This window comes from Balaenoptera physalus, assembly GCF_965194825.1.
Source record: "Balaenoptera physalus genome assembly, chromosome: 3".
Taxonomy (NCBI): domain Eukaryota; kingdom Metazoa; phylum Chordata; class Mammalia; order Artiodactyla; family Balaenopteridae; genus Balaenoptera; species Balaenoptera physalus.
This window is the reverse complement of record NC_138890.1, coordinates 25792899-25811646: the sequence shown is the minus strand read 5'-3', so window position 1 is coordinate 25811646 and position 18748 is coordinate 25792899. Positions and strand designations below refer to the sequence as shown.

Here is an 18748-nt window from a genome sequence, read left to right as displayed (position 1 = left end):
GTCCAGAAGCCCTAAACCCAAGCTCCACTGGCCTTCTGTGAGCTCGGCGGTCTCACTCCCGAGCTTTTCCCCCTTGGTCCCGTCCCCTTCGTCCCCTTCGTCCCCTTGACCATTGGCCTTGATACTCCATCTGGCTGCCGTTGGCTCGCCCTATTCCGGGACACCCCCTCCACCTCAGCCCCGACCAGGCTTCCCCTTTGTGGCTTCTCCCTTACACACCTCTGGCCGTCGCCTCGCCCCCCCGACAGCCTCAAAGCTTACCTGTCATCCTGCTTGGCCCCGCCTTCTGATACCGTTCTCTCCATCCTTTGGTAGCGTCCTGGAAGCCATTAGCCTCGCCCCCTGCTGGCCAGCTCCCTGGGTCCGATGCCCCGTGGCACCAAAGGTCACCTGGCATGGGAGGCACCGTTCGTTACGTGAAACGAAGGTCACCTGGACCGTAGTTGAGATTGTTGTAAATGAGGAAATCGAGTCTGCCTGGATCAGAAAGCAGATACTGGCAAAACTGGGACCCGGACAGGGAAAGTCAGTCTGTAGAAAAGACTTAAGAGTCTACTCTTTCGTTTAACAGATGGGGTAATTGAGGTCCTTTGCCTTAAGCCAATTAAGGGTAGAAGGTAGTATTGCAGTAAACCAATTGGCCAAGGCGAGAGTTAGGAATGTAGAAATGGTTCCTTGAGTTTAGCAAAAAGAAACCAAAAGTTTAAAACCTTCCTTTTAGGCAGATCGTTTCCATTTCCAACAAATGTTACTAACCATTCGATGTAGACTTACAGTTTGCAACTAGCTGTCATAAAAGGTGAAGGAAAGTAAGGCTACCCACGGAAATCAGATGCAAAATAAACCAAATTAATAGCTTATTATATGTTGCAAGGACTGTGATTTAACGAGTAATCCAGAGAACAAGTGAGGCAACTTGATGCAAACATTTAAACTTCTTGAACTTCACGTTTCCCATGTGTAAACTACAAAACATCTGGGCCAATTCTAGAAAAATAAATTTAAGATTCAGAACAAATGAAATTGCCTTTTCACATAATCTAAATTGCTTAAGCGCCCTTTTGCACTTTCCAACATTTGCATTCTCGTGATGAGAACAATTGATTATAGCTAGATTTAGCATACTCTTACTGTGTTCCAGCTCCTCTGCTAAACCCTTTACATAGGTACCTGGTCTGTGAAGTGGGTATGTTGTGATGAGGAAACTGAGGCACAGAGGACTCAGTAACTTTCAAGGTTACACAGCTAATAAACTGCTACAACCAGAATTTGAATCCACATAATCTGGCTCTAGGGCCTGCTTTAAAACCTGGCCCTGGGATGAGGTCTCCATAGACCTCTACGAGCTAGAGGAGGAGTATTACTCGTCTAGCTCAAGTCTTTGCAAAGCTAATGGTCTGCCTCTGTGTGAAGCTTACTGGAGGCTGGACCTCAACACAGACTCCGCTGACGGCCTCTCATCCCCTCTGCCGGCGTCCCCAGCGTCCAGTGCTGGCCCCCTGCAGGCTGCAGCCCCTGCCCACTCCCATGCCGGTGGCCCCGGCCCCATGGAGCACGCCTGAGCCTCCCAGGCCTCCCCTCCCCGGGCCTCTAGGGTCTTAGGAATGAAATCCAGTGCTCCCCTCTGGGCCCACCACAGCCTCAACTCCCTTCAGCCTTGGGGAGCCGCCGTGGCCTCTTTGGGAACTGTGTCAGCCCAGGGACAGCCCACCTAGGAGTGTTGGGGGAAGGCAGTGCCCCCAACCATGCTGGGGTGGCCCATCCTTCCTCGAGTCGTCACCTCTTATTTGCTACCTTCCTGGCTGGCTGGATGGAAGGAAGTTTCCAGGATAGTTTGTCCTGTTGAGGACCTAACAGTGGGGCAGGGTTGATGCCCAGCATTGGGAGACCTGATCTGAGCATGGTGTTTACAATGACAGGGAGGATGGAAGTGCTCAGAGTGGACAGTACTAGCCAAGGCCAGGCCCCCATGCAGAGCTCTGCCAGCTACCTTGCCCTGAGGCTCTCTGCGCTAGCTGACTGTCCCTGCAGGGCTGTGGGGAAAAAGGGGCTGCCCACTATTGCAGAAGTCAGGCAGGGTCCTTCCTAATTCCGCTGCTGCACACATTTTGGTTATTTTTGTATTGAGACTGTTGAATAAAACCAGCTCCGCCCTTTTGCAAAAAACCCAAAAAAACAAAAACAAAAAACCTGGCCCCGGTAATTTTGAATGTCCAGAAACAAATTCTAAATCTACCTTCAAACATGTCTATAAACAGTGTGATTTATAATAGATGGTTTGTAAAATTAGATCGAGAAGTTAATCTTGTCATATGATGCCAGGAATTTAGCATCCTGATTTTCAAGTTGGAAAGATCTAAAGTTATAGTATCTCTTTCGGATGTTTATTCTTGTCAGATGTATAAGCTGCTTTAAGTCTTTCATAATGGCTGGGTGGCGTTTTGTTAAACTTCAAGAACTAATAAGTCAAGACAATTTTGTTTCTATCTATGCTTTTATGTTGCTTGCTCAGAATTAACCTAAAGAGGGATGAGAAAATGTAAATTATAATGTTTTTGCTTGTGTTGCAGAGGTAAACAGCAAAGATCAGGATGAATCACAGTCAGTAGGCCAAACTTAGTTGTGCTGTAAGCCAACTCTCTCACTGTACAGCTGGTGTCATTTCATTTCATTGTCTTGAGAAAGACCTCTTCATCTCTTCAATGTCTCCTAGGATATTGGAGATTGTTCAGGACCATTAAGTGCACTTACCGAACTGAATACTAAAGTGAAAGAGAAGTTTCAACAGTTGCGGCACAGAATACAGGTGAGTGTCTGCAGAGCTGGGGTGCTGAAACTGGGTGACGATGAACGGGGCTCGGAACTGGGACTAACCTCTGCTCGAGGGCTGTCCAGGTCCTTCAGTGGATGTTCGGACAGGGGAGTAGTAAACGTTCAGACAGTGGAGGTAACTGTACTAACCTGCTATCCAGGTAAAAATGAGGGACTTTTGAATGCACAGCACTACCAGCTATGTTACAGGTAGATAGTAGGGACACCATTGTCCTGGGAATTTTTCAACTTGAAAACTCTGAGGTCACTTGCATTACTTTCTTTTCTCTACCGCTCTCTCCAACCCATCCACCTCAATCCATTACCAGTGTCCCCTGTTTTTTTTTTTCGTGCTGTCACTTTGCCCAGCCTCTTCCTCTCTATTTCTGTAGTCTCCAATCACATCAGATGCATATGTAACAGTCCTGAATTCGACTAGGGTATATGTGCTGTCTCCAAAAACAATAGAGTGAGAAAAGTAGCAGTCTGAATAGCATAGGTGTTTCTGTGCTGTGCCCTGAGTGAGGGTAAGATGGGTGGCATGGATCTGGCCATTCCTGTCCGGGTCTTGGGGCACCTGGTCTCGCTGCATATGGTTCTTGGATTTAAAGACTTGTGCTTTTTTTATGACATGGCCCCAAATGCCAGCCAATAACCCTGTTTTTGCTTACCAGAAGAAGACAGTCTGTTCCAAAGATGATAGAAAAACTGGCAGTTTGGCCCCTGAAAAACAGTATGTCTGTGTCCTGTGCACTGCTTCCTAAGGGATTTTCAAGGGCAATTTTGGCAATATGCAGTTTTTGTCAAAGGAGTTCACTTTAAGATATCAGCAATGTCACTGAACCTGGCTGATCTCTTTCCACCTCCATCTCTAGTGCTGATTTAATCATTTTAATTTTTTAATTTAGAAAGGCTGTTACTTTCACATGTTTTTTATATATGCGTATATGTGTGTAAATATAGGCAGGCAGGAAAAAGTGCAGTGAAAATCTTAGGTGTGCCTCCTTATTTGTTCTCTGTTCCCCTCCTCCAAATAGGTAACCACTCTTATATGTTACTTATGTATCTTTCCATAGTTTCTCTACTCAGATACTAAAAAAGACAAATGTTTTCTTATTTCTTTCCCATTTCTCATCTAAAAGGTAGCAGACTAAAATACCATTTTTTAAAAAAATTAATTAATTAATTAATTTATTTTTGGCTGTGTTGGGTCTTCATTTCTGTGCGACGGCTTTCTCTAGTTGTGGCAAGTGGGGGCCACTCTTCATCGCGGTGCACGGGCCTCTCACTGTCGCGGCTTCTCTTGTTGCGGAACTCAGGCTCCAGATGCGCAGGCTCAGTAATTGTGGCTCACGGGCCCAATTGCTCCGCGGCATGTGGGATCTTCCCAGACCGGGGCTTGAACCCGTGACCTCTGCATTAGCAGGCAGATTCCCAACCACTGCGCCACCAGGGAAGCCCTAAAATACCATTTTTAAAGTTAATATGTATTGGAAATCTTTCCATGTCAGTATTGGGAAGCTTCCTCATTCTTTTTTTATAGCCATAATTTATTTTTGGCCTGTCCTCCGTCAAAGGGCATTTATTTGGACTGATTTTTGCTTTTTAAAGCAAATTTATTCCATAAAAGACCTTTTTTCAACTCATATGACTTCAGCTCTCCAACAACACTCACCACCTTAAGTATTTCCTTGTTCTTTCTGTTTAAGTTTCTGTGTGCCCACCCAGCGTTTATGTCCTTCACTAAGTAAGATAACCTCAGTACATTTACACATTTGTTATGTCCCTCCCTCCCGATCATCAGCTCTTCAACCACTAGTGTACACCTGGCACCTAGTAAGGCCCTAATAATTTTGCACATGGTCAGTGAATATTGACTCCATCCCAGTTTTAATCTGCATCTCCAAACATTTATTAGTGTATAAACAAGCATATAAATAAATAAATTAGTATATAAATGAGCTAATAGTTTATGTTTTTGCATCAATAGCTTGATTAAAACTGGAACTTGTTTTAATTTGAAAGCCAAAAGTATGACATGACCAGACAGGGAAGGACAAATATCATATGATATCACTTACACGTGGAATCTAAAGAATAATACAAGTGAACTTATTTATAAAAACAGAAATAAACTCACAGACATAGAAAACAAACTTATGGTTAACAAAGGGGAAAGGGTGGTGGAGGGATAAATTAGGAGTTTGGGATTAACAGATACACACCACTATATAGAAAATAGATAAACAACAAGGATTTACTGTATAGCACAGGGAACTATATTCAAATCTTATAATAACCTATAATGGAAAAGAATTGGAATATATATATATATAACTGAATCACTTTGCTATATACCTGAAACTAACACAATATTGTAAATCACCTATACTTCAGTTAAAAAAATATGACATGAGACTCAAGGTATATTGATGTCTTTAATTATAGTCTGTCTGATAGTTCCATCATCTGAAGTTCTTGGGGGTCTCAGACAGCTGGTTGTTAGGTCTGCTGTCCGTCACTGTGGTGGACGGTTGGGTCCTGGTGTTTGGTTATTTTGGGCTCTGAGTACTCCTCTTCAGAAGCCCTTCCTGGTGGGACTTTTGTGTGGCCTGAATTGAAGGCAAGTCTCTTCAAAGGTTTTTGCATTTGCTTTTGCCAGGTCTCCTGGGATTATCACAAGTCTGGGAGCACTTTTATGTTCATTTCTCCTTGTGGAGTTTCTGAAGCCACTCAGGGAGTATGAATTTGAATCCTAGATCAGTGTGAGGGTAGCTCCATGGTTATATATTCTCAGGGAAGATATTTTGTATCCCTCTAGCCAGACCCCACAGCAAAAAAGGACAAGCTTCCACATTTTCTCTGTGCTGGGTGACAGACATTTTCCTAGTTCACTTTTTCACTGAGGGTGTATCCCTTTGTGGTCCTGGCTTTGTGGTGTTCTCAGTTCCAATTCCTGGCCTCAAATGGCCAAGGCTTCATTTTCTGTCCCCACATAGACTTTATTTTTTTTTGTTTTTTTATAACTATTTATTTATTTGGTTGTGCTGGGTCTTAGTTGCAGCAGGTGGGCTCCTTAGTTGTGGCAGGTGGGCTCCTTAGTTGCAGCTCGAGGACTCCTTAGTTGCAGCTCATCTGCTCCTTAGTTGTGGCAGGTGGGTTCCTTAGTTGCTGCTCGCTGGCTCCTTAGTTGTGGCATGTGAACTCTTAGTTGCGGCACGTGTGTGGGATCTAGTTCCCTGGCCAGAGATCGAACCTGGGCCCCCTGCATTGGGAGCGTGGAGTCTTAACCACTGCGCCACCAGGGAAGTCCCCCCACATGGACTTTAAAACCCTCTTTGCAGCCAGTCTAAAATGAAATATGTACAGAGATTGAGAGTAAGCATGTAGCAACAGCAGTGTGGTATTTCCGTCATATTTCAGAGTGGAATCAGTAGGCGCCTATATAGTCGTATTTTTTTCCTTTTCTTTTCAGGTATGCCCTAGATTAGAGAAGTGTATCTCCTGCTCCAGGGCAGCCTCACATCCCTCACAGGAAGACCGCTCTGGCTCTTAGTCCCCTTCTGGTTTTGTGGTCCTGGGGATGCTCCTTACTTTCCTGCAGACTGAGCTATCTATGTAAAAGGATGTTTGTTGTATGTGAACTGGCATTCCTAAGTCTTCCGTTCTAGGAGGGTTTTCTTTTTTCTAATATTTATTTATTTGGCTGCATCAGGTCTTAGTTGTGGCATGTGGGATCTCTCGTTACAGCACGCGGGCCCTTCATTGCGGTGCGCAGGCTCCAGAGGGTGCGGGCTTAGTAGTTGAGGCATGTGGGCTTCTCTCTAGTTGCGGCACGTGGGCTCAGTAGTTGCAGCACGTGGGCTCTCTAGTTGTGGCACGTGGGCTTAGTTGCCCTGTGGCACGTGGGATCTTAGTTCCCCAACCAGGGATCAAACCCGCATCCCCTGCATTGGAAGGCAGATTCTTAACCACTGGACCACCAGGGAAGTCCCTAGGAGGGTTTTCAAGTGCTGTTGCATAACTGGTAGAAATAGAAGTGCTCTCCGGTTTTGTATTAGCTTTTAAAGTCATTTTAATTTAGAGCGGTGTTCCCCCCACAGGAGCTTGAGCAGTCGGCTAAAGAGCAAGACAAAGAATCAGAGAAGCAAGTTCTGCTCCAGGAAGTGGAGAATCACAAAAAGCAGATGCTCAGGTAGGTAGGGCCTGGCCTCCTGCTAGTGGCCTTGGCTGGGTTGCTTGCTCCCTGTGAGGCTTGTGCCAGGGTTTGCCTAATAAACCTAGCTTAATGACTCAGTTGTGCCATTTATACACAGACCGGATGTAATTCTCAAAGCTGGGGGGCAAGCAGGGGCTGCTGGGTAAGTGAGACTGTGCATAGTTTACAAAAGCGTATTTAACATTATATTGTATTTTATATTTTTTAAAAAGCCAAAAAATGGTTGCTTTTGTAATACAAGGTCCGTTTTTTTTTTTTTTTTTAATATTTATTTATTTGGCTGCACCGGGTCTTAGTTGCAGCACGCGGGATCTTCGTTGGTGCGTGCAGGATCTTTAGTTGCAGCATGTGGGCTCTAGTTCCCTGACCAGGGGAATGAGCCTGGGTCCCCTGCATTGGGAGCAGGGAGTCTTAACCACTGGACCACCAGGGAAGTCCCAGTAATACAAGGTTCTTTTTAATCTGAAGAGAATTGATATCTTAAGAAGACAGACCAAAATGCAGAAAGTTTTTTGTTTTTTTTTTAAATTAATTAATTTATTTATTTATTTTTGGCTGTGTTTTGGGTCTTTGTTTCTGTGCGAGGGCTTTCTCTAGTTGCGGCGAGCGGGGGCCACTCTTCATCGTGGTGCACGGGCCTCTCACTGTCACGGCCTCTCTTGTTGCAGAGCACAGACTCCAGACGCGCAGGCTCAGTAGTTGTGGCTCACGGGCCCAGTTGCTCCGTGGCATGTGGGATCCTCCCAGACCAGGGCTCGAACCCGTGTCCCCCGCATTGGCAGGCAGACTCTCAACCACTGCGCCACCAGGGAAGCCCTGTAGAAAGTTTTGAATGGGACTTTATCTTAAAAAATGAAACAAAAATATGTAAATAAGCTTATGTTAAATAAAATTGAGGTTTTCATTGCAGCTATATGCTAATCCTTGATTATATAACTGAAGGTATGTGCTATTTCTTGGTATTGAAATTGGGGGACTTATCCAACAAAATTGTCTGATAGCATGAAACTACCTGACCCTTCACATTTGATGTTTGCACCACAATCAAAAAGAAGGTTGTTATTGCAAAAATATTTGAGGGCCCCATCAACTTTTCCAAGCACCTGGTAGCCAGATCCTTCTCTTTTGAAGTCCCTATCAGTGTCACCATCCTTGTAGGTTTTCTCTTCATCCTTGTTAATTGGACTAACTCTGTCACATCTGTATTTGTCTATGGCTTTGCTTCTGATTTGAGTAATTCTCCAGCATCATCCTTGCTGACAGCAGCTCTGTTTATAACGCCCAGCCGTCAGGAGGATAGGGACTGACAAATACATGGGCATGGTAGAGGCTCCTGTGAGGGGGGAGGGATGTGTGAGTGGGGACCAGTGAGACTTTGTGTCATGATGGCTTTCCTTTCCCTAGGCCACCATGGGGACTCAGATTATAAACACTGAGTAAAGAAGACCCCTTGTGTAAAATCTAGCAAGTTAACACCAGCAAAATCACCTCAGCATGGGTTTAAAGTTGCGAGTGACCATTCAGGATGTGGAATTCCAGGGTAGAGGAGAGAAAGCAGTAAATTAATACTTTGGCGATTTTGTGTTGAAACAGTACTTGTGCTTACCTGGGTTATCGTGCTTGTCACACTATACAGTAAATATTTTTGCTTGTCTTTCTCCCCAGTAAATGTGAGTCCCTGAGGGCAAGCACTATTGTTCATTCTTCTCTGCATTGCAGGGCCCAGCAGAACTCCTTTGTAAACAGTTGAAAATGTAATTGATTCTTTTAAAATATCAGGTGTGAGACGGCATAGCAGATGCTGGTCAGGCATCAGAGAGCTCATTTGAACACTTTCAACATAGAGGTGCTATTCAAAACCACCCTATCAGTTTGTGTACTCTCATTTGCCTCTTTAAATATTCCGGGGGTTAGCACAGTTGATTTGAGCCAGCTGCATAAGAGTTCTAATGCATGAGTTTGATTCTCCAAGGAGCCCAGTTAACTTTTTTATAGTCCATCAAACAAAGGCCTCACTCTAATGTAAATTGGTGCAGCCACTATGGAAAACAGTATGGAGGTTCCTCAGAAAACTAAAAATAGACTTACCATATGATCCAGCAATCCCACTTCTGGGCATGTACCCAGACAAAACTATAATTCGAAAAGATACATGCACCCCTATGTTGATGTAAATAGCAGCACTATTCACAGTAGCCAAGACATGGAAACAACCTAAATGTCCATTGATAGATGAATGGATAAAGAAGATGTGGTACATATATACAATGGAATATTACTCAGCCATAAAAAAGAACAAAATAATGCCATTTGCCACAAACCTAGAGATTATCGTACTAAGCAAAGTAAGTCAGAAAGAGAAGGACAAATACCATATGATATCACTTATAAGTGGAATCTAAAATACGACACAAATGAACGTATCTATGAAACAGATAGACAGACTCACAGACAGAGAGAACAGACTTGTGGTTGCCAAGGGGGAGTGGGGGAGGGAAGGACTGGGACTTTGGGATTAGTAGATGCAAACTAGTATATATAAGATGGATAAACAACAGGGTCCTACTGTATAGCACAGGGAACCATATTCAATATCCTGTGATAAACCATAATGGAAAAGAATATGAAAAAATATATATATATATACGTATAACTGAGTCACTTTGCTATTCAGCAGAAATTAACACATTATATATCAACTATATCAACATTATATATCAACTTCAATAAAATATTTTTTTAAAAAAAGACCCCACTCGAACTCCAGGGAACTGTTCACCAAATTTGAGTTGTTTCTTACAAGGAGATGAGGTAAAAATGTAACTAAATCATGTCAGACTGGACTCTTCTAATACAGTGTGTTTGTGTTGTCCATGATTGGTCTGTGGTTTGTAAAGAACAGCAAATCTTGAAGAAATACTGAAGAAGACTGTCTTGTAATGATTTTTCTACTTCCTATTATTCTATTCCTATCGGCTAATGGGCCGATAACCGTTGTTCTGGGTACTGGTGATACAAAGATGAGCGAGGCATGGTTCTCGAGGAACAGAACCAAGCCGCACACAAGGCAAGGCAGTAATGTGTAAGAGATAACCTTGAACGGGGCCTCGTGTGCCCCGCTGGGAAGTCTGGATGTTACCCTGAAGTCTGGAGCCATTGTGGGCTGTAAACAGAGGCATGCTATGGCCAGGTTGCTCCCTGTGGCTGTCCTGGGGGGAGAGGGACAGTTAATGGGCGGCAGGAAAACAACCCAGAGACAGCCTCCAGGATCCAGACAAGAGGTGTTGGAGCCTGAGCTGGAGCAGTTGCTGGGGCATCCAAGAGGAGGAAGTGGTGGGAGGTGGGGATGGACCCTGGGCCAAACTCGGGTGGCCTTCCCATCACTCCCTGGCTGGAAGGAAGACCTGCTGTGACTTGAACTGACAGCCTGGTGGCATCAACAGAAACTCACACATGACCCTTCTGATTCCAGCAATCAGACCTCATGGAGGAAGGCAAATCTCACTTGCAAAATTGCTATCGACAACCTAGAGAAAGCAGAACTTCTCCAGGGAGGAGACCTCTTCAGGCAAAGGTATCTGTCTTTTTGTCTTTCTGGGCTCTGGTGACAGAATAAAGAGCAATCGGCAAGGTGCAAAACCCACTGTGGGGAACCCCCTCTTGTTTTCAGTATAAAATTAGTATTTAATTTTATAAGTAATATTTTTTTAAGTATGAAAGAAATATATTCTTATTTGTAGTAAATTAGTAATATAAAGAAAAATATGAATAACAAGCTGAAAGTAAGTCATAATTGTACTACTTACAAACGTTTTGATATATTGCCTCCTCTCATTATTTTTTCTTCCATATTTTTTATGAAGTCAATATTATACCGTACATAAAATTTAGTCTCCTACTCTTCTTCACTTAGTATCATTGCACAAAGACTTACATGTTTTTTAAAAAGCTCTTTAAACAAAATGTTAATAGTATATAGTATTCCCTTATATTAACTAATCCCCTGTTTGTGTGTGTTTATATTTCTAGTTTGTCAGTGTTATAAATAACACACCAGGGCACATGTCAGTACATAAGGCTTTGTCCACATTCTGGATGTTTCCTTTGGAGAGATTCCCAGATGAGATTATTGGTTCAAAGGCGTGAACATTTCTAAGGCTCCTAATACATATCGCCAGATGGCTTTCAGAAGGTAGCACCAGTTTACGTTCCTATCAGCTGTCTTTAAGAGCATGCTCTTAGCACGCCTTTGTCACCACTGACTATGATCATTTAAACATATGTACTAATTCGATAGATTAAAAAATGGGATCTCATTTGAATCTGGGGCTTTCCTGCAGCCGGGCTTTTGTTGACATTCCTCCTCCCACTCTGGACTTCTAGGAAAACCGCCAAAGAGAGCCTGGCCCAGACGTCCAGTGCCATCACAGAGAGCCTCATGGGGATCAGCAGGATGATGTCCCAGCAGGTCCAGCAGAGCGAGGAAGCCATGCAGACGCTGGGTAAAGCCGGGCCTGCAGTGGGAAGCTGCTCCCAGAGATACGGGCTCCAGAGCCCTTGCCCCCGGGCTCCTCCACCTCTGCCCCCATCCGCCCCCAAGCTTACTGATCTGTGTGGCTTCTCACTTCTTCGACAGCCTGCTCTTACCCAGAATGGGATACGCTGCTCTCATTTCCCTTTTCGGTTTTTATAGTTGTACTACAAGATCCACACACCCCCATCAAAATGTGCAGAAGCACTCCCAGGGGCTCTCTTGGAGAGTGGGTGCCAGAAAGGCTGGAGGAGGGGCCTGGGAGTCTGTTTCTCATCTAGGGCTCTGGGGACCCCCCTGGCCAGGCAGAGAGATGATCAGTTATTGGCTGCCAGCTAGTCTGCTAGGATTTCATCAGCTTACAGTTGTACTCCCCAATGTTATTTTTACTGTGACCGCCTTTTATTTCTTTATTTTTGGGCTGCACCATGTGACATGCGGGATCCTAATTCCCCGACCAAGGATCGAACCCGTGCCCCATGCAGTGGAAGCATGGAGTCCTAATCACTGGACCGCCAGGGAAGGCCTGTGAGCTCCTTTTAAAAATTGCAGTCAGAGGCCACAGAAGAAGCTTCCGGAGACCATCTGGGTCTCCCCAACAGCTTTTCCATGATGTCTCCCTTATAACACAGAAGAGAATCTGCCCTGCCCAGGATCCTCCGTGTAGGAAAACAGGAAGAGAGTTTACTCTTTGAAATACTTTTGGAAGATTTTACACAGAGACAAAAGTAGAGAGCCTGGTACATGAGTCCCAGGAACCCATCACCCAGCTCCAGCAGTTGTCAACTCCTGGCCAATCTTGTTTCAACTCTGTCCTCACTATGCTCTCATCTGGATTACTTTGAAGCAAATCTCAGACATCACCAATATAAATATTTCAGTATGTATCTCTAAAAGATAAGAGACTCTTGAAACAAAAAACAAACAAAACAAAACCACAATACCATTATCACCCCTAAAAATTATCTGTAATTTTGAACCACTCTTTTTTTTTTCAGTGTACTATCAAAACAGGCAGAAGCAAAAGGAAAGCAAGCAGCTTGTCCCCAAGGTCACTCCCTGTGTTTGAAAATTTTCTGGGCATTTAGGCTCAGAACCAGCTGGTCACCTCCTCTGAGTGTGCACCGGGGTCATGGCCTGAGCCTGGGGAGAGGCCTTGGAGAACGTGAGAGGGAGGAGCTGGCCTGGCCTTGGAATCGAGGGCTTTTCTGCCTCTGGTGCGGGTGACAGGACACCCACACCCAGCACGTATACCAGAAACAGACCATATATTTAAGTGGTGAGAAGGGTGCACAGATCCTGATGGTTTCTGGGGTGTTGAGGGTCGTTCTTGGGGTACATTTTGTAGGAGAGATAGCCATTGAAGAAAGAAGAATGCAGTTTTTTTTGTTTGTTTGTTTTTACTTATTTATTTTTGGCTGTGTTGGGTCTTCGTTGATGCACCAGGCTTTCTCTAGTTGCAGCGAGCAGGGGCTACTCTTCGTTGCGGTACGCAGGCTTCTCGTTGTGGTGGCTTCTCTTTGTTCCGGAGCACGGACTCTAGAGTGCAGGCTCACTAGTTGTGGCGCACGGGCTTAGTTGCTCCACAGCATGTGGGATCTTCCCGGACCAGGGCTCGAACCCGTGTCCCCTGCATTGGCAGGAGGATTCCTAACCACTACGCCACCAGGAAAGTCAAAGAATGCAGTTCTCAATCCTTTCTTTATGACTCACAAATTCAGAAGTCTTTTAGGACCACAATTTTTTTTAAAAAGCCCATTAAGGATATGATGTCTGGTATTTGCTGCAAAATTGTAGGTGGGGGGCATTGAATGGGGGTCGTGAGGGGACAGGACTGCCAGGGAGTTGGTGGTTCATGTGTATGGGTGATGCCACATGGCACTTCATGATACTATTCTATCTACTTTTGTGATGGTTAAAATTCTCTGTGAAGAAAGTTTAAAAAAGAAAGGCCTATTAGGTTTTTACTTAACAGGTTCTTACTTAGGTTTTCAAAATGGCAGCAGCCATGGAGAAAGAGGGCTGAGAGGGATTTTTGTTACATGAGTGTTTGTTTTTACCCCTTCTCTGTTTTTTTTTAAATAGATCTTTATTGGAGTATAATTGCTTCACAATACTGTGTTAGTTTCTGTTGCACAACAAAGCGAATCAGCCATATGCATACACATGTCCTCATATCCCCTCCCTCTTGAGCCTCCCTCCCACCCTCCCTATCCCACCCCTGTAGGTGGTCACAAAGCACTGAGCTGACCTCCCTGTGCCATGCGGCCGCTTCCCACCAGCCAACTATTTTACATTCGGTAGTGTATATATGTCGATGCTACTCTCATTTCACCCCAGCTTCCCCCTCCCACCCCATGTCCTCAAGTCCATTCTCTATGTCTACCTCTTTATTCCTGCCCTGCAACTAGGTTCATCAGTACCAGTTTTTTTTTTTGATTCCATATATATGCGTTAGCATACGGTATTTGTTTTTCTCTTTCTGACTTCACTCTGTATGACAGACTCTAGGTCCATCCACCTCACTACAAATAACTCAATTTCATTTCTTTTTATGGCTGAGTAATATTCCATTGTATATATGTGCCACATCTTCTTTATCCATTCATTTGTCGATGGACATTTAGGCTGGTTCCACATCCTGGCTCTTGTAAATAGTGCTGCAATGAACATTGTGGTACATGTCTCTTTCTGAATTATGGTTTTCTCAGGGTATATGCCCAGTAGTGGGATTGCTAGGTCATAAGGTAGTTCTATTTTTAGTTTTTGAAGGAACCTCCATACTGTTCTCCATAGTGGTTGTATCAATTTACATTCCCACCAACAGTGCAGGAGGGTTCCCTTTTCACCACCCCCTTTCCAGCATTTATTGTTTCTAGATTTTTTTATAATGGCCATTCTGACCGGTGTGAGGTGATACCTCATTGTAGTTTTGAGTTGCATTTCTCTAATAATTAGTGATGTTGAGGATCTTTTCATGTGCTTCTTGGCCATCTGTATGTCTTCCTTGGTGAAATGTCTAGGTCTTCCGCCCATTTTTTTTTTTTTAATTTTTATTTATTTATTTATTTATGTTTTTTTGGCTGCGTTGGGTCTTTGTTGCTGCACGTGGGCTTTCTCTATTTGCAGCAAGCGAGGGCTACTCTTTGTTGTGGTGTGTGGGCTTCTCACTGCGGTGGCTTCTCTTGTTGCGGAGCATGGGCTCTAGGTGCACGGGCTCAGCTGTGGTGCACGGGCTTAGTTGCTCCACGGCATGTGGGATCTTCCCAGACCAGGACTCGAACCCGTGTCCCCTGCATTGGCAGGCGGATTCTTAACCACTGTGCCACCAGGGTAGTCCTATTCCGCCCATTTTTTAACTGGATTGTTTGTTTTTTTGATATTGAGTCCCATGAGCTGTTTGTATATTTTGGCCATAAATCCTTTGTCTGTTGTTTCATTTGCAAATATTTTCTCCCATTCTGAATGTTGTCTTTTTGTCTTGTTTATGGTTTCCTTTACTGTGTGAAAGCTTTGAAGTTTAATTAAGTCCCATTTGTTTATCTTTGTTTTTATTTCCGTTACTCTAAGAGGTGGGTCAAAAAAGATCTTGCTGTGGTTTATGTCAAAGAGTGTTTTTCCTGTGTTTTTCTCTAAGAGCTTTATAGTGTCTGGTCTTACATTTAAATCTTTAATCAATTTGGAGTTTATTTTTGTGTATGGTGTTAAGTAGTGTTCTAATTTCATTCTTTTACATGTAGCTGTCCAGTTTCCCCAGCGCCACTTAATTGAAGAGGCTGTCTTTTCTCCATTGTACGTTCTTGCCTCCTTTGTCCTAAATTACGTGCCCATATGTGTGTGGGTTTATCTCTGGGCATTCTATCCTGTACCATTGATCTATATTTCTGTTTTTGTACCAGTACCATACTGTCTTGATTACTGTAGCTTTGTGGTTTAGTTTGAAGTCAGGGAGCCTGATTCCTCCAACTCCGTTTTTCTTTCTCAAGATTGCTTTGGCTCTTCGGGGGTCTTTTATGTTTCCATACAAATTGTAAAATTTTTTGTTCTAATTCTGTGAAGAATGTCATTGGTAGTTTGATAGGGATTGCATTGAATTTGTAGATTGCTTTGGGTAGTATAGTCATTTTCAGAATATTGATTCTTCCAATCCAAGAACATGGTATATTTCTCCATCTGTTTATGTCATCTTTGATTTCTTTCATAAGTGTTTTATAGTTTTCTGAGTACAAGTCTTTCGCCTCCTTAGGCAGGTTTATTCCTAGGTATTCTATTCTTTTTGTTGCAATGGTAAATGCGAGTGTTTCCTTAATTTCTCTTTCTGATTTTTCGTTGTTGTTGTATAGGAATGCCAGAGATTTCTGTGCATTAATTTTGTATCCTGGAACCTTACCAAAGTCATTGATTAATTCTAGTAGTTTTCTGGTGGCATCTTTAGGATTTTCTATGTATAGTATCATGTCATCGGCAAACAGTGACAGTTTTACTTCTTCTTTTCCGATTTGGATTCCTTTTATTTCTTTTTCTTCTCTGATTGCTGTGGCTAGGACTTCCAAAACTATGTTGAATAAGAGTGGCGAGAGTGGACATCCTTGTCTTGTTCCTGATCTTAGAGGAAATGCTTTCAGTTTTTTACCACTGAGTATGATGCTTGCTGTGGATTTGTCATATATGGCCTTTATTATGTTGAGGTAGGTTCCCTCTGTGCCCATTTTCTGGAGAGTTTTTATCGTAAATGGGTGTTGAATTTTGTCAAAAGCTTTTTCTGCATCTATTGAGATGATCATATGGTTTTTATTCCTTAATTTGTTAATGAGGTGTATCACATTGATTGATTTGCGTATATTGAAGAATCCTTGCATCCCTGGGATAAATCCCACTTGACCATGGTGTATCATCCTTTTAATGTGCTGTTGGATTCTGTTTGCTAGTATTTTGTTGAGGATTTTTACGTCTATATTCATCAGTGATATTGGTCTGTAATATCCTTTTTTTGTAGTATCTTTGTCTGGTTTTGGTATCAGGGTGATGGTGGCTTCGTAGAATGAATTTGGGAGTGTTTCTCCCTCTGCAATTTTTTGGAAGAGTTTGAGAAGGATCGGTTTTAGCTCTTCTCTAACCTGTGTTTTTCAAAACGCTACTCTGTTTCCTCTGGTAATTTCTTTTATTTGTTAATTAACTTGTAATTTTGTGAAAAGGTAATATAAATTACATGGTTAAGGAAAAAAACCTCCAGGACAGCACCGTCCCATGGAAACATAATGGGAGCCACATACATTCACTTAAAATTTTTCATTAGACACATTAAAAAAAGTAAAAACAAACATATGAAATTAATTGTAATCATATATTTAACCATTTCAATATATAATTCATAGTGAAAATTATTGAGATATTTGACATTCCTTTTTTTTTTTTCCACACTAGAGCTCTGAAATCGTGTGGGTATTTTACCCACAGACACATGGCAGTTTGGATTGGACACATTTTACACACTCAGGTGTCACATGTGTCTAGTGGCCGTCATTCCAGGCTGCACAGCCCTGGACAGTACAGGAGGGAAACAGAAAGACTGCTCTCCCTTCTGACCTCCCCCTGCCCGTGACCTCCAGGTCTGGTGCCAGAGGTGCGCACTGTTACCAGTCTCTTTCATAGCCTTCTGAGACCCTCCAGCACGCAGAGCACAAGGAAATTAAATGTTACCTATCCCCTTCTTTCTTACATAAATGGAAACATTTCACATGTCCTTCACGCCTCACCTTCTCACCTGACAACATGTTTCATTCTGTGGATGTTCTGATGATGCCCTGTTATGCTTTGTAGAGGAATCTTGCCAGGGAAACCTTCCTCCTCAAGTGTCAGGTCCAGAAACCCACACTCCAGTTAATTTGACATGTGGGCACAACGAGCCTTAAGGGACACGTGCCTCCTTTTAGGTTTCACACACGGGCTGGAGCACAGGTGTCATGTGTTTAAAGCTACAGCCAGTGTCCCAGGACTGCAGGACTGGCGCGTGTGAGGGCATGTGGCAGGGCCCAGGACATCCTTGCCCCTTCACAATCCTACAAAGAGCAGATCTGACCACCAGACGCCCCAGCGGGTGCACCTCACAGGCGGCAAGTCCTGCCCCCCAGCCCTGCCCCCACAGAGACCTCACAGTGCCTGTCCACGGTCACCTGTGTTAGTTTTGCAGCCGGGGGTTCTTCTCAGCAGCGCCTGCCTCCAGAAAGCGGAGGTTGGTGGTGAGGAAAGGAGCCATCCTCTGCCCTTTTCCCTGGTGATGTCCATGTTGGGAGGACTCCTAGTTATGGCCCTGTGACAGTGTATGTAAACAAACCTTATCCTTCCCTGAGCTGGAAGGGACCCAGGGAACTGCCTCTCCTTGCCCTGTCCTTGTTCTGTGCTCCTCTGCATTGCCTCTGTTCACATCCTTTGCCCTGGCTCAGAGGAACTTGCTTCCGAGCACAGTGTTAATTACGGGGAACCCAGCTGGCAGAGCAGAGTCTTTGGATTCGGTGTTGTACAGTTTCTTAGTCAGGCTCCCTCCCTCTTTTGTTTCAGTTAATTCTTCACGGACTATCCTGGATGCAAATGAAGAATTCAAGTCCATGTCGGGGACCATCCAGTTGGGACGGAAGCTCATCACAAAATATAATCGCCGAGAGCTGACTGACAAGCTTCTCATTTTCCTTGCGCTCGCCCTCTTTCTTGCTACGGTTCTCTATATTGTGAAAAAGCGACTCTTTCCATTTTTGTAAGACCTGAGAGCTGCCAGCTTTTGCCCTTTGAGTTCCAATGTCAGGATCCAGCCACGCTCCTGAGCTCTGGCCCCGGCCGCCAGACTGATCCACGCCCCCCAGTCTGCTCCAGTCACTCAGCAGGTCGGATGGAGACACAGCCCCGCCTTCCGGAGCTTCTGCAGGTGGCTGGCGTGTAAGGGGCGAACAGAGCAAGGGGAGGGAGGCCTGTCATCGGGACACCTGCAGAGACACAGGGACTCCAAGAGCTGTCGCACACTGTGGTGGCTGCCACTTGGGGCACTCAGGCTGGCCTCCAGGATTTGATGTCCCTCTTGGGTACCCCTCCCCCGCTGCAGCCTTAATGCCAGATCTGGAGGAGGGAAGAGAAAAGGGGGAGAAAGAGGAGGATGGAAACTCACGTCCATTCCTTGAATAAAGTTGACTAAATTA

General features: G+C 44.2%; 1 protein-coding gene and 2 long non-coding RNA genes across 3 annotated transcripts in view; 1 reads left to right on the top strand and 2 right to left on the bottom strand.

Annotated features, from left to right (window-relative positions):
- The window catches only part of LOC309658250, a 9711-nt gene extending 7148 nt beyond the window's left edge, over window positions 1-2563 (bottom strand). Inside the window, exon 1 of the long non-coding RNA XR_014262139.1 lies at window positions 262-2563. This is a non-coding gene — a long non-coding RNA (uncharacterized lncRNA). The remainder of the gene's footprint in view (window positions 1-261) is intronic.
- LOC309658258 overlaps window positions 1-18748 on the bottom strand; it is a 215668-nt gene that overhangs the window by 117668 nt on the left and 79252 nt on the right. The window lies entirely within an intron of this gene.
- Window positions 1-18748, top strand: part of BNIP1 (BCL2 interacting protein 1) — a gene marked incomplete at its 5' end in the record, with an annotated part of 19123 nt that extends 375 nt beyond the window's left edge. The window contains 5 exons of the mRNA XM_082456540.1: window positions 2714-2806; window positions 6915-7006; window positions 10503-10604; window positions 11414-11532; window positions 18120-18748. Coding sequence (XP_082312666.1) covers window positions 2714-2806; window positions 6915-7006; window positions 10503-10604; window positions 11414-11532; window positions 18120-18316 — 603 coding nt within the window. The 3' untranslated portion in view covers window positions 18317-18748. The remainder of the gene's footprint in view (window positions 1-2713; window positions 2807-6914; window positions 7007-10502; window positions 10605-11413; window positions 11533-18119) is intronic.